This window comes from Danaus plexippus, chromosome 24 (genome assembly GCF_018135715.1).
Source record: "Danaus plexippus chromosome 24, MEX_DaPlex, whole genome shotgun sequence".
NCBI lineage: Eukaryota > Metazoa > Arthropoda > Insecta > Lepidoptera > Nymphalidae > Danaus > Danaus plexippus.
Genome location: NC_083552.1, coordinates 277,461 through 293,499, shown reverse-complemented (window position 1 = coordinate 293,499; position 16,039 = coordinate 277,461). Strand labels below are relative to the sequence as shown.

General features: G+C 34.3%; 1 protein-coding gene across 1 annotated transcript; it reads left to right on the top strand.

Annotated features, from left to right (window-relative positions):
* Window positions 1-522: 522 nt before the first annotated feature.
* LOC133319535 (piggyBac transposable element-derived protein 2-like) lies at window positions 523-2,735 on the top strand. Its single transcript, XM_061524403.1, has 2 exons — window positions 523-706; window positions 1,047-2,735. The coding sequence occupies exons 1-2, from the start codon at window positions 671-673 to the stop codon at window positions 2,715-2,717; spliced, it is 1,707 nt and encodes a 568-aa protein (XP_061380387.1). The 5' UTR covers window positions 523-670; the 3' UTR covers window positions 2,718-2,735.
* The last annotated feature ends 13,304 nt before the right edge of the window (window positions 2,736-16,039 follow it).

Here is a 16,039-nt window from a genome sequence, read left to right as displayed (position 1 = left end):
ATTATTTAATTGAAAATTAAGTGTGACTTAGTTCGTATCTTGAATCTCGAACATTAATCTATTTTCTATTAAATACTCGAAGAATTTTTTTCAGAAATTTCCGTGGATCACTTTTTTTGTAGATGTTATTTATCCATAAAATGCAACTTATACTTCAGAAGATGAACCTAAAGTTTTAAAGCAACCTACAATCTAAATTGTTAATTATTTCTATTGCTTCTATAGTTGATCATCTTTCCCAAGATAATTCGGATATGTACAGATTTACAAAGTATTGACTGGAGTTATTATAGGACTGGACTATCCCCCATCTCCAACACAGTGCTTTTAGGTGTTAATTTTTGGAAAACCTTATTACTCTTTATGACTGTAACCAGTTCTTTAACTAAAACAATCTTCATTATTTCTGGGTAGTTTCAAAATAACTTGCAACCAACACTTGGTTTTAAAGTGATATGTTTTCTAAATATTATTTACACAGCCTATTTCATCTATTAACCCTTAACTTGGTAAGGTACATTAGACTGTACATACATTTCAAAAAAAATTTACTGGTTAAATAATAATACTTTTTTGTTTTGTTTTTATTAAAAATATTACTAAATAATTTAGAATTAGTAGAAAAATATTTTCGTTGTTGCAACACTGAACAACACATGTCAAATTCAAAATGGCTTCGAAACAACAAAGTGTTGGCGGGACCCGGGTAAGTTTTTGCGTTATAAATTACTTTTTAGCTCAAAAACTAATAAAAAATGGTGTGTTATTTGATCTAAAAACTATGTATTACTCAAAAAGTGGTTTTATGCGTTACTGTGTCAATTTTTATGGCCGATTTTGGTTGAAACAAATGTATGTACACTGCACTGCACGTTGCCAATAACGCACTAAAATACTAAAAATGAACTATGGTAACCACGCTGTACATTGCTAAGTTTACACAGTTTTTGTTTTTCAACGAATCGGCAGTTTTTGTTTATTTATTTTTTTACCTTCTCATAAAAACTGTCTGCTTTGAACTTTTTTTTTTCTTTTTCCGCCTGCAGAACTTACAACTAACTCGCGCCCATAAGATCTTGGCTTTGGTACCCGCTCAAAACGCATGCTCTGACGATAGTTCCACATCTGATGAGGAAGCAAATGCTTATATACCGCCTTCACCAGATACCTCTGATCCACCTTCAATAGCATCATCACTAAATTATCAATGGTTAAAAGCAGTATTTCGTCACAATGTATCTCTTGAAGAAAACTTATACAATCTCCATCAAACACAAATAGAGACAGTACTGGATTATTTTTATTTCTTTTTTTCTCCTGACTTAATTACTGACATTGTTTATAATACAAATTTATATGCAGTTGAACAACTAGGTCGATCTATTCAGCTGACAGAAGATGAGATTAAAAGCTTCCTGGCCATTCAAATCATGATGGGTATAGTACAGATGCCAGCTTATACTGACTATTGGGCAAGAAAAACAAGATACCCTCTCATTGCTGATCTTATGCCTCTCAAAAAGTATCAACAAATACGTCGATATATTCATTTTGTTGATAATACTTTGCAAGATTCAGACCGTTATTTCAAGATTCGCCCCCTAATGGAGAAAATACGCAAAAATTTTCTGAAAATTGAAGAAGAAGGAAAATATTCCATTGACGAGATGATGATACCTTATAAAGGTCGTAAAGCAGGTAAACGAAAGCAGTACATAAAAATGAAACCTAAGAAATGGGGGTTTAAGAATTTTGTCCGTGCGGCTGTTTCGGGTATCATCTACGATTTTATTCTGTATGGTGGCGACGATACCTTTCGTGGACTGACTTTTTCAGAGAAAGAAGCTACAATTGGTTTAGGAGGTATGGTAGTGCTTGCATTGTGTCAAACTATAAAGAAAAAGCCGGCCATTGTGTATGCTGATAACTTTTTTATGTCGCCTGAACTAACATATATTCTGCGGGAAGAATACGGGATCCTTAGTCTAGGAACAATAAGGACTAATCGTCTCAGAGGCTGTCAAGAGTTATTGCCAACTGACAAACAATTAAAAAAGAAGAAACGCGGTTCTAGCGCCCAGGTGGTTTGCAATAAGAATAAGTTGGCAGTCGTAAAGTGGAACGACAATAAAGTGGTTACACTTATTAGCACCTACATAGACTCGTACCCCTTAGAAACAATCAAACGATACGATAAGGATGAGAAAAAGAAAGTAGATGTAGAATGTCCTCAAGTGGTCAAACATTACAACAAACATATGGGAGGGGTCGATTTAGCAGATATGTTGATATCGTTATATAGAACTCCCTTCAAAAGTCACCGTTGGTACTTGGGAATATTTTCACAACTTGTTGATATGTGTATAAATAACGCTTGGCTCCTACATAGAAGAGATGGGAAGAAGACTTCATTGAAAGATTTCAGATTTGAATTGTTTGATGGGTTGTCTAAGTCTAATAGAATAGGAACAAACCAAAACGTTACAGACGATATAGGCGAGAATCTGAAAATCCATAAACCAGTCTCAGTCCGACCAACTGATAGCGTCAGATTTGATAACACAGGTCATCTTCCAGAAGCAGGTAATGAAACAATGCGTTGCAAATATTGTAAGAGTGGAAGAACATCTGTCTACTGTATAAAATGTAACGTACATTTGTGTTTTGTTGTGGGAAAAATAAAACGTAATTGCTTTCGTAATTTTCACCTAAAATAATAAAGAATAATTTAAATATTTCCTCCTTTTTTTGAAATAAATTTATAATAACCTGAATAATGTAATTCATTATGTCCTTGGTAGTGTACACCAAAATGTACAAACAATTTATTTATAATATTTCTGTAAAATTGGCAGTGTACATTGTGATGTACTTAAGTTTTCTCGAAACCTAGGATACCTAGATTTTTATTTTTATTTTTCTCAAGTTGTCCATTCATAAATTAAACAAAATTTATCAATAATTTCCTTTTTTTTCATATTTTTAGTTCTTGCCAAGTAAAGGGTTAATACATAAAACCTCAGAGTGGTTTTAATCTGAGTAAACTTGCCTTAATTTTAATCTTAACGGTCTTCTGAGGTCAGTGACTGCTTCACACATTGCCAAATCTGATAAGATTAATAAAACCACTTAGTAACATAAGTGAGAAGATAACGTCCTTCTGAAAATCTAATCATTTTAGAAGGAAACCACTAATGATTAAAATCCTTAGAACTATCAGTTATAATAAACGTAATGTTTTGAAATCTGACTTATTCCAGAGAAATATTTTGATATCTTTTTTTGCACATGTATTCAAATGTTGCACAACGCTTAATGCTATAATGTCGTCTCTATTGACTAACTTTAGGGATGAGAGGTAAAAACTGACGAGGTTGCGGAATGACTACAGAAATACAGGTTCAGTAATAACTAATAATTTATGAATATATATATAACTATACCAAATTAAATGACAAAATAAAGAGAAAACTATAAAGATCAGAACAAAATTCTGTTTAAATTTGAAAGCATGATTTGAAGGAGTCGTACGTACAAATTGGCAAATAACTGTTACGACAAAAAACTCCCAAAGAAATCTATTTCGATGAAAAGGAGTTTAAGCAATAAACTGTTTGAAGAAACTAATTATCTAGCATGAAAATTTTGCTAAAATGATTGATCTACTTTTAAAATATGTAGGACATTCTGAGATTACTATGACAGCGTATTGGCATAATTTGAGACATTTTTAAAGTGGTCCATTGATTCCAAAACAAAAACAAAGACGCTATGCTACTTGATTACAATAAAATTACTTCTAATTGCTATAAAATACAGATTTATTTATTCTTGGTAGTAATTATATGGTATACGTCTATTTGAAATACTAAAAACTTTGAGAAACGTATTGTTAACGCCCATAATAAAGTATTGATAAAAAAATTACAACTATCCTCTGTTTTTGTTTTATAAATTTAAGAAGATGTAATGAATTTAAGTGATATTAATTAAAATGATCAATTTCGAACCTTCGATTTTGTAGTATCTATCATTCACAATCTTTTTAAACATATTTTCAGGACATTTGTACATGGCTTTGCCGCGCCGTTTGTTTTATGTTTCTACTTCCATACAACTTTTATCCGATACATAAACCTGTTACCACAAAATAAATAAGAGCAAAAACTTTAATGCTTATCAATGATTTAAACACACAAGAATAAGCCCAAAGTATGGTAGAAGAAAGCCTAGGAACAATGCTTTTAGTAAACAACAATAAATATGACGTCTTACTTTCCATATAGCGACATGTTGAGATAACAATTCCGGATATTGTTATACATTTTCCTGTTATTTAACTCAGTGGTTTTCTGCTTTTCTTGAAGTTCAATGGGATAATAATATTACAGCATGAAGTAACTCGATGTAGAAAACAGAGAAGTCCTTCAGATGAGTTTTTCAGAAGAACCGAAACATTCCATTCTAAAAAAAACTTCAATATTCATTTGAAGCGTTTATAATATTATACAGTTGTATTTGCCGTCGCTGTTTGCTGTTGCTTTTATCGGATTTATTTTCTCGAGTGGCAAATATATATTCGTGTTTTTGGTTTGGACATTATGAAATAAATATTTTAAGAGATAAAGATTTTATAAACCATAAAAAAGATTTTTGTTTGTGTCATTTTAATAGTAATAAATAATTGATGATAATGAATGATTACAATCCAAGTATATATTGATAAAATATGTGTCTCAATAACAGTTTTTCCACCAGTGGCGGGTATGTCATGTGTAGGAAAGATGTCCATTAGTGTCTGTCTAAATGTTGCACACTGAACACTATCCATTGATAGTATATATAAGTAAAATATTACTCCTTCAACTACATTTAGTTGAAGGAGTAATATTTTAAAGATAATTATTACAAAAACATTACTATAATTATAATTATAATTATAACATTAAATTGGGATCGCATCACTTTTAGTTTCTATATACTTGCACATTAATATAGTGACCAATAAATTTCAATTAAATCAATAATATTTTTTATTGAATTTAAATAATTAAATTTATAACAGACATTATATCAATATAGCAATATATATTTATATGTTATTCTCCTAAAGTAGTCATCATTACAATCGTGAACACTTCGTTAAATAAACTTAAAGTTGTGAATTTAAAACAAAATATAAGAAAATGGTTTAATGTCAGTACCAATACATTGATAACTTGATGGGTGACTTGACTGGGATAAAAGGATTCTCACTTTAATTAATTGAAATGAAATAAAACTTGGAAACTCAAGCCCGGTCACCTTTGAAACTCCGAACTTATATTTGTTCGGAGTTGTTTGAAACAATTAATATTTTGGTAAATTATAACAACAAACAAAACTATTAAGTTTCAATGAACAACAAAAAGTTACAAAAGCGTTACGTTTGTAAGAGTTAAGTCTATTTTTATGAGGAAAAAAGTACATACGACATAGGAATCCTCAAAAATGAGTGACAATGTTTACTAAGTGGTAGTGTTCCGAGTAAACATAAGGTCCACTTATCATGACCTCACTTGGAATGGGATTCACTAAGATTTTGTTTGCATTCTACTGCGTTTTTTATTTTCTTTTTTTCTCAAACAAGCTTCCAACCGCGGCTTCGCCCGCACGGATGTCGGTATTCGCAACAAAAATAGCCTTTGTCCATTATAAAGGTTTGAAGTCCTTCCATGCTGTTTATTTGTCAAAGAATAATAGTAGTGAACAATATTTTTCATCTTATTAGATGACGGTGAAAGAAATAAAATTCTGGATGGATTCTCACACGACCGAACTACATAAAATTGGCCGTGTGACAAAACCATTCACCCTCTTTCAGATTTCGGCTGAGGGTTTTAGTTATTGTCATGGCATATATATCCCTATGCCATGATATATATATAGGGATTTGAATGCATTAAAAGTAAAAGAAGACGTAATTATGAAATAAGGATTATATTTAAAATATGGTTAACCACCCTGAGCACAGCCAGTTACAACAACGGATACTATTAATTAATATTAACATCATCCTTATTTCCTTGCAAGTCTTAACAGTTTTGTATCTTTTTCTATCCTATCAACAAATTCAGCACAATTTCATTAATTGCCTTTCATTCGAGTTAAAATAAGTAATGCAAATACATTTCCAGATTTTGATCTTGTGCGCTTAAAATATGAGGTATAATTCATTGATTTATTTTCGAACATTAGCCACTACGGAGCATAACTCGTTCTTTACAGAGACTTTACCGTCACAATCATTACCTCCACCATTCCCCATTTCTAGCAGCATAATTGCCATAAATCCACAGTAAGACCTGCTCCCAGGTGAACTCATATATTATTTTAAGAGTACACTAATCTCGTGTATCTCTAGGTCTCACTAGTAATGTCTGGGGACAATCTAGTGATAGCCCTGTGCTACCAGACATTAGTTGCAGTTTCAGACTTCTTAGTGATCCTTCGTTATTTATTATCAAATAATGATATGTTTCAATTCCTTAATGAAAAAGATCTGAGTGCTGTTTGACATCTGTCTAAAAAGGTTGTAGCAATTCTAGATGATATAAACGGTAAATATTTATCCAATGCCCCCTGATGCATATAAAAGGACAATTTTGAGCTTCTACTCGCGGCTCCCCATCACGTTTGCTCCATTTTGCGTTAAGGTTATTTCAGTATCTTTCTTTGTCCGCCTCGAATACCTTTTCCTTCACACTACCTTTTACTTCAATTGTATGTTTTCAAAAGCAGGTTTTGTTTTGTAGCCGTATTTCCTTCGGGAATTATTCGTGACCCGGCGTTACCACACCCGCTATCCCAACCAGGAATAGCAGAGTCGACCGGGACTGCGGCTCGAATATTGTTTGTCTTCATACTGTAGACGTTTTACCACAATTGGCAAGTGTAATAGCAATCGCAGTATTGTAAACGGTAGAGTTGTCTTAGTCTAGGAAACGCGGCTGTCTGTTACTTTGGTGTTTTCCTCAGCACCTCTTAATAAATCCATATAATCATAGGAACAGCCTGAAACTTTAAGAATACATAATAAATTTTATTTCAATAGACCCGACATTTTCCATAATTTTTTTTTATTTTACAACAATAATTAATAACCATGTCAGTAAAACTAAATTCAAATTGAAGGTAGGGAAAATTTAAAAAAACGGAAATCCGTGAGTAGAGGATAGATCGCAAAATATTGAACGTTAAGATAGAGTATTATTAAGTAAACATTGTTGTATTAATAATATTAGTTATACAATTGTTTCATTACTTACTTCTCTATAAATTGTTACAGAACCAACGAGAAATCCCCACTCGTGTAGATAGGAGGATCTATTTGGGATCGTTACAAAAATTGCAAGCAAGATGTCGGCACAGCGACTTTTTTCATAACAAAAAAAACTTGCTTAATTCATAAGAAAAGATTTTGGCAATTAGAGATTGTTTTCAGTTACGAAATTATTTATAATTTGTAAAAAAAAAAATGAATTACAAATATGTGAACCTCAATGAATTGAATTACTGATTACATTTTCTGTCTAATTTACCTCATTTGTTCCTACTTCAAATAAAATATTAAAACACGCAGGTTATCACTTCAATGTATTATTTACCTTGTTGACGTGTCAGCCAGTTATCAGCCAGTTAGTCTTAAACGTATGCCGATTGCTTCCTATATTTGCAATCAGGTAACTTAAATCTCTGAGTAATTATGCGGATTACTTTAAGTTATATATATATTTAAAATCAAGTCTATTCGAATCACAAATTATTTTTATGGGGCAAATTTGGGTCCTTTTAAAATTATTTTCTGTGCGAGTTCATAGCGGTGAAGTGTTAATTATAACAGCAGAAAGATTTTTTTAGAATTATTTTTTATAATTTTCTTACCTTATGACATCGTTATAAATAATGCATATTTGAATAAAAAATTTATTACCTTTAGTCTTTAATAGTTTTTAAGTAAATTTGTACTTGAACCCAAAGATCTTGGCCACATGCGTTGTCTTGCAAAGCTAGGCAATCTGAGATCTCTGCTGCAAAAACTCAAAGCGAATAAAAATTAAAAACTTCTTTAATTACAACTCACTTTCAAAGAATTTCCTAACTAATTAGAAATGTTTATGTTTATTGATCCTTTACACAACGTGCGTGTTTGTTAGCAAGATAAAAAATATATTGTATTTCAAATGTCATGTGATATTGAAAAATGTGTACATACGTTTTGATTTCCCATTAAACTTAATTTATAATTAATCAATAAATATTCAAGTGATTTATTTATTACATTGTTATCAGTTTTGTAAGTGCAACTTTCATTTGGGAATAATTAAGGCTTGAAATGAGTTATTATTGCAGTCAGCACAATTTTGAAAAAGGATGAGAAGTAAAAACTATGCTCAGATCCATTCAGTTTTTGAGTATGTCAATACTTACAAGGATAGCGATGTATCAAAAAATATACTTTTTGACTTAGAAGTCAGCCTAACATTTGTAAAATTTCGACATAGTATGTAGTAGGAACAGAAAAAATATCATTGACAATTAACATCTCGCTTTTTAAACCAAAAGACGATCATGAATTGACTTGTTAAATCGCATGGCTAATATCTGAACTCAAGTTAGTAAATACTAACTATAGTGTTAAGAAGTGAATCATTAAAATTAAAACATTTTGTTCTCCTAAAGCAGGCATTCAACAAGCAGGAAATAATGACACCCTTCAGATAAGCAAATTGTTTGCGAATTTCATATTAGGAAAACTTTTCGTCTGATTACTATTGAAATTTGTAAGTATGTATTTACCAAATAATTTATATAACAAATTTCTTTATCAATAGTTTCCCTTGGTTACCATGGCAACATACTATTCGCAGCCTTTGCAACTCCTCGGAAACGGAAATCACACTGATACACAATACTACAGTATCCGCTCTGATAACTAGAACATGGAGTTTGTTAAGGAAAGAATCATTCTTTTTAAAAGGAATAAGAATTATATTGAAATATAATTCAGACGAATCACAATAGTTCCTTGACGTCTTGGTAACTAAAGTTTATTATTGTATGGAATTCTTAAACATTTTTATGATTTTTGTCGCCATTGGTTTGAGTTACGTCGGCATTAAAGTTTAGAAGGTATAATAAAACGTTTTACGGCTTGAGTATTGATCTGATGTTTACAATGACAGATGTATTGAATAAATAAAATACAGTAGGTACTACTATTACTACTGTTCTTTAATAAAAACTAAGTCAATTTACACACCAAAAAATTTAAATTGGTTTCCAGTAGCTATTAGAGAAAAATGACGATACTCCTTAAAAAATAAATAAAACGCTGATAGTAAGAATCTCCAAAACAAAAAGCGGTATATAAAATAAAGGTCTCGATAATGAAGCTCCTCTCTGATGTCAGTTGTGAATTGCTGTTTGCAAATCCCGTATCATATTCCGAGCCTTCAGTACTCGCCCGCCATAATGTACTCATATCTTTACAATCGATATCCGTCTTATTGAAATTTATTTTTATGTAATTCAAACATCTTTTCACAATTCGTCATATTAATCCGTGCTGTATCGTTATATTATATATTTCTGTATTTACACACTTATTCGTTTTGCGTTTCAATTTTTCGTCAGTCGTCACAAAGAGAAAACATTTACACAATAAACATTAACTTGGTAAAAGATACGTTCTCTTAAACACTATTTTTAATTTGTATTTCTTAACTAGTCAATCAAATAGGGAACTTATCGTAGTTACCGTCGTGTTATCCTAGAGTTATAAACACAATTCAAGAATTCAGATGAAATAACGCTACGTTTTTATTAAAATACCAGATTAAATTAAGTTTTCATTGTAAAAGGACCTAATAGTTCTTGATATATTTATTTTTAACAAATCGTAAGTTTAGAATGGGTTATAACACCACAAACAATATGTATAATACAAGTTTAGTAATAATTTTTATGTGCCCTCCGCAGATGGTAAGTGGCCATGACAGTTGTGTAGACTTGTTCCTGCTTTTCTCTGGCATTAATCTTCTTGCAGGACCATTTTTTTTGGTGTCAGTGTCAGGAATATTTTTTTTTGGTGTCGGTCCTTGGATCCTTCGTATCTGATGCCGCAACCAAGGCGTGATATTTTGGCCTTTTTAAGGCTGATACTCTGGAACACTACTTATTCGGAATAATGTAGGTAAGATGTGAAACCAAGATTTGATATTTGTATCCCGAGCTGGTAATACACAGCAATAAGGTTCGAGTGGATTTCTTTATTGTTGAAAAAACCTACATTGAGTGTGGAAGGAGATGCCGTTGTGAAACTCTTATAATTCGTTAAACTGAAACCATTATTTGATATTTTTATCAGTAATGTGAGATGCGAAGTATTCTGATAGGTTACTGACCCTATTGTCAAAAGTATCACCCTTGATCAGAACTGAAAGGTAAGATTTGTATATCGCTGCCATTGAAAATACGGACACGAATTGCTTGCTAGAACTTACGAACGCTGAGCGAGGATAGCCGACTAGCTCAACCAGAAGCAGAAATGCTAAGATACAAGCTGCAGATACTCGGTCTCAGCGAAGTGCGGAGCAACAACCTCTTTGCCGTTGCTCATTGGCACAGAGGACGAAGATAAAGTAGACAACTACACCTACCTAGGAAGCATAGTGTCGGAGAGTGGAGGTACTGAAGAGGACATCGCTTCGAGAATCGCCAAATCAAGAGCAGCCTTCGCACAACTCCGTCCTGTATGACAGTCGCGGAAACTGACCAGGAGAGTTAAACTCTAAATATTCCGGTCCAACGTCAAATCCCTGATGTGAGACGTGGAAGGTTACTAAGGACATCTTGCATCGGCTTCAGGTCTTCGTCAATTGGTGTCTTCGCCGTATTCTCAATATTTACTGGCCCAAGAAAATCTCCAACGTCAATCTGTGGGAACGCTGCGGTGAGACACCGATAGACCTGCAAATCAAACGACGCAAGTAGAAGTGGATCGGCCACACGCTTCGAAGGGATCCGAAACACATACCGAGACAAGCCCTTAACTGGACCCCTGAAGGAGAGCGAAAACTTGGCCGCCCTAGGGAGACCTGACGGCGGACGAACATTGCAGAGTTCAAAAACATCGGCAAGACTTGGAGCGACATGAAAGGCGAAGCTCAAGACCGAACGAGATGGCGACATACTGTGGACGCCCTCTGCCCCATTTAGGGGACAAAGGACCAAGAAGAAGAAGAAGGAGCCTAGGAGGACTGAAGGGCGCAATCTGGCTCGTCGTTGATAGCTGGGTTCTATTTCATCCTACCCACTTCTGCACAGCAGACAACTTTTTTCGTATGCATCAGAAAAGTCTCCCAAACCGGAATAGTCTCAGTTCGGGTCCTATTTGGTAACGGGTGCAACCAGCAGTGGGCCATGTCATTGGATCTCCCTGGACCCCATGTGAATGAAATACGCTCAACTGTTCAAGACGGAATTCTATTGCTATTGATTGAAATTATTACGCAAAAAATGCAACATGTAAAATTTCTTTTGGTAAAATTTGCTATCAGAAATATCTAATCGTGGATCTTGTAGTGGATGGCTTCTTAAGGCATAAAAAACTTTTACAAAAACCGCTACCGATATAAGAATAACACTAAAACTCCAGGTATTTATCCTTAATTAAAAAAAACATCAACTTTAAAACAGACTTATTCGAAAGTTTAATATAAAGTCGGAGTTAAATGTGGATAAATTTTAAATAATATTCAATTACTATAAATTTTATATTTTAAAATTCAAGAGATTTTCCAGTTGATAAGTTGAGATTCTATTTGTGAAGCTATCATATAAGATGAGACGCCACGTTGCAATTTAAAAAAAATGCAATTTAGTTATAAAAAAGCAACTTTGGAGACTTTTTATATCATATTTTAAAAATATAAAAGTTTCATTTCAATAAATGATCCATAAAAAATATTAAAAAAATACAAAAAGTAACTGAAATAGCTGATTTCCTACAAATGCTTTATAAAGAAAATCTGAGCCAGGGTATTAGATATTATATCTAAAAACTTATTCGGTGGATTACTAGAAACGGTCTTCTAGGTTGAAATTTAGTAGAGGAGTGATTTGTTAAGGTATTATCGGCTGCTGGTACCCGGTCAGTATAAAAAAATTTCGACAGCCTGAGTAAAAACAATAAATAATAATTTATACTTTTGAAAACATTTTGATATATTGTAATTTTACTAATAAAAAAACCATCCCATACTTCTAAAAAGTTCGGTACACATCACTTGTATTATCAAAATGCTAATTGCCGCTAAAACTTTACTTATATTTCAGTGAGTTGCTCAACTGTTGTAAGTTTTGAAGCGTTTGTCTCACTTATTCTCATTAATAACACGAATTCAGATATATATTAAATAATTTATCAGTTTTATAATTCGACTCTGATAGTACTTGGCCATTTTCCTTGATTGTGAAATCGTTCACATTATCCTCACCTCAGCGAGTATAGATCAACATCCATCTATTATATGCTAATAACTTTGGGATCAAATACGATAGCCGCTGTTGGTAATTGATCTTTATTGTAATCATTAAAATTTTAACTATAAATATTTAAGTATCTGACCTGTTGTTACTTTTAAACAGTAGAATTCCACTCTGGGTGTACGCTAGAAAATTAATATATCGTTGGCGGTAGCTGACAAGCACCAAGGCTTACTGCGAGACATTTTCATCTCGTCTGCCCGTGATCACGGTTACTGTAAAGGAATCGAAACCTCGAAATTGTGTAGATACAAAATAATAAAAAGCGCGTAGGATCCGAAGAACTCAGCTTCATTAAAATGTATACACCATAAATGAAAGAGGCTCCATTATTGGACGAAAATTCATTCAAAACTCCCAACGAAAAAGAAAAAAATTGTTAGGTTATGTAAAAAAGCGACAATTTTCGACAAGACAATTTTTTATTCAGATTTCGACTTTAGACACCATAACTCTGCTATTTGTATGATGGAACGTTCATCTGTCTAAAGTGTAGGAAATTCTTTGTAGAATTTCCAGGAGTCCTACGGTATCCTTCAATAACGACTTGAAAAATTAGGTTAAATTCCACAGCAGCAGTCTTATCCTCTAGAAAGGACCTCTGAAGATACAACACCTGCCTTATGTCTCCATCTTACTTTCTCATGATGGGGTGGAAGGCTTCAAAGATTGTCCGAGGTAATCAATGGATTTTTTCAAAGTGAATATAAATTCCTTTGCTCCGCGACGGAGTAATTAATTATTTTAACTAGTTTCAGTACTCTGAAATACTATGTTGCTACGTATCGATGTAAAAACTAACATCTGACGTTGTAAAGACATAATATTTTATAGAAATAATTAAAAAAGCTCAGATTGGTTTAAGTCCATGGAAACTTAACTTAATTTTAATTTTCCGAGATTCCAAGTTCGGGTCAGTACAGACTTTTAAAAATTTGAAACTGTCAATAAAATCGTTTAATAACTTAAGACAAAAGATATGTTATTTTAGTAATAATATATTCTTAGAAAACAAAGTAAGAATTGACTTTTTAAAAAATAACATTCGATACAATTCCACCGCTAATTTATTAAATTTACACAAAAATAAAAACAATTCTAAATGAATAACTTTCAACTATCTTGATTTAAACTAATCGTTAAATGAAATCCGAATATAACACAATCGAAAGATTTAAACACACTTCTAAAATCTACTAACGACTAAACTATCACACCAACGCGCGTTACGAACGAAAAAGAGCCCTGAGGTCCTCTGACAACTGCTTATATGTCGTTTGAGTCTCTCCTACCCTCTCATATTCCTACATTGATTCTCTCCTACCCTCTCATATTCCTAAACGGCCTTTCCTGACATGAGCACGTCCCCGGGCTCCTTTGTGTTTAACTTTCTTGTCGTCCAAAACGTAGTATTAGCACCAAGGGCAGGAAATTCTTTTCATTCGCACTAGACGTATTCAGTTTTGAATGTCTTGACATTCCAGACGGGCTTGGTTGCGGCTCAGTCCCCTCCACAGGCAGATCAACCTCCGGAGGCAAGTTGGCGTCATGACACAACTCTTCTCCCTCATTGTCTACGTCTGAAATTGAGAAATATAACGGCAGAAATCTTTTCGATTTTTGATTTAACTCAACAGTAACATCATGGTTAACGTCAATGTAAAGTGAGCTAAACAAACATAGCCCACACAAAGTGGTTGTAAAACATCCCAATAACCAACCACTTGGGGCGGGACTTGTCGGAAGATCGCCCCCTCACACCTCGTCAGAGACCCACAAGGAATTGCTTGAGGCATGACTTGGTGTGTGTGTGAAGGTTATTATAAAAACATGTTCCAAAACATACCATCTGATACAGGCAATGTTCGCCGACCAACATCCCATAAATAAACTCATGATCTTTTACAACCACAGCTCGATACACAACTCACTATCAAAGTCAAGCTTCCGAACATACTAAATTAATTCCTAACCAAGAGACTAGATTCTTGGGATAACGTATCCGATGCACTCCAAGATAAACAATTATCCCAGAATCAGCCTCCTCCCGAGATAACCGGCCCGATGCACTCCAAGGCAAACGGTTATCCCAACCTAAGCGTCCCCTCCGGGATAACCGGCCCGATGCACTCCAAGGCAAACGGTTATCCCAACCTAAGCGTCCCCTCCGGGATAACCGGCCCGATGCACTCCAAGGCAAACGGTTGTCCCAGGCACAGCGCCACTTCTGGCATAGCCTGTCCGATGCACTCCAAGACAGCTATCCCAGACCCAGAGATCTAACCTCTAATACAGCGTGTCCGATACACTCCAAGACAAACGCTCACATCGTAACAAGTAACTCATGTCTCCTCGCTTTAACCCCAATACATTTAGAGATTTGTGTCAAAACAAAATTAAAATAAAAAACACAATGGGATTAAGTTTCAATAAAATCTCAAAAGGAGTTTTAGTCAAAATTTCAGGCAGAATAAGGCAAATACCTCACCATCAGAGAAAGCAGACCACACATCTGGAGTCCATTCTCCCTTCCACGGGAGCATATATTCCGCAGCTGCTCGAGTCGATTTGCCGTATGAGCCAGCTAACATCTGCAGCTCATATCGGCAGTGTGATAGTGTCTTCATAACCCGGTGTGGTCCCCGCATACATGAGTCCAGCTTCCTTGTTGACTGAGCCACCTTGCTAACAAAAACTAAGGAATGTAGTTCAAAAGAGTGAGCCGGTTTACGTCTCTAGTTAGCATAGGCATCTTGACGAGCTTAGTTGGCACGAAGGAGTTTAGATGCCCTCTGACGACTCATCTGACGAAGGACTTCTCGATTACCACTTGAGCCTTCAACAGTAACGTCTCGTATCAAACTACGTATGAGCGGTGTGGCAGCTTCAGTACCTATAAGCAGGTTTAAGGCAGAATATTGAGTTGTCTTGCGTTTTGTTATGTTTAGGATCAGCTGTAACCTCAACAAAACAGCTGGCCAAGTCCTTGGCCCAATTAAGGAAATCAGTGATTTGAAACATGCGTCCCCGATCAGTGACAATTAATTTTGGAGTTCCAAAGAGAGACACCATGGTAGTGAAGTGTTGGTTTAGTTCGTCAGTGTCTTGTCGGAACATGGGATACAATAAACAAAATTTTGAAAACGCGTCTGACGGTGACCGTCAGTTTCTGGTAGGGGGCCCAAGGTGTCCATATGGACTGCCTCAAATGCTACGTCTGGTTTTCTCCCATGAATGAATGAGCCGTGAAAGAGCACGAGCTACCTTTTTATGAGAAAGGCAAACCAAACAATGGGAATTGTATTTTTTTTTGCAAATGTTCTCAACCCTGGGAACTAAAAGTGTTTTATTATCAAGTCTACAGTTTTATCAGCCCCTTGATGATCATGTTCGTCGTGAAAAATACACATAAGACAGTCTATGGCCTTTTGAAATATAACAACAAAAATTA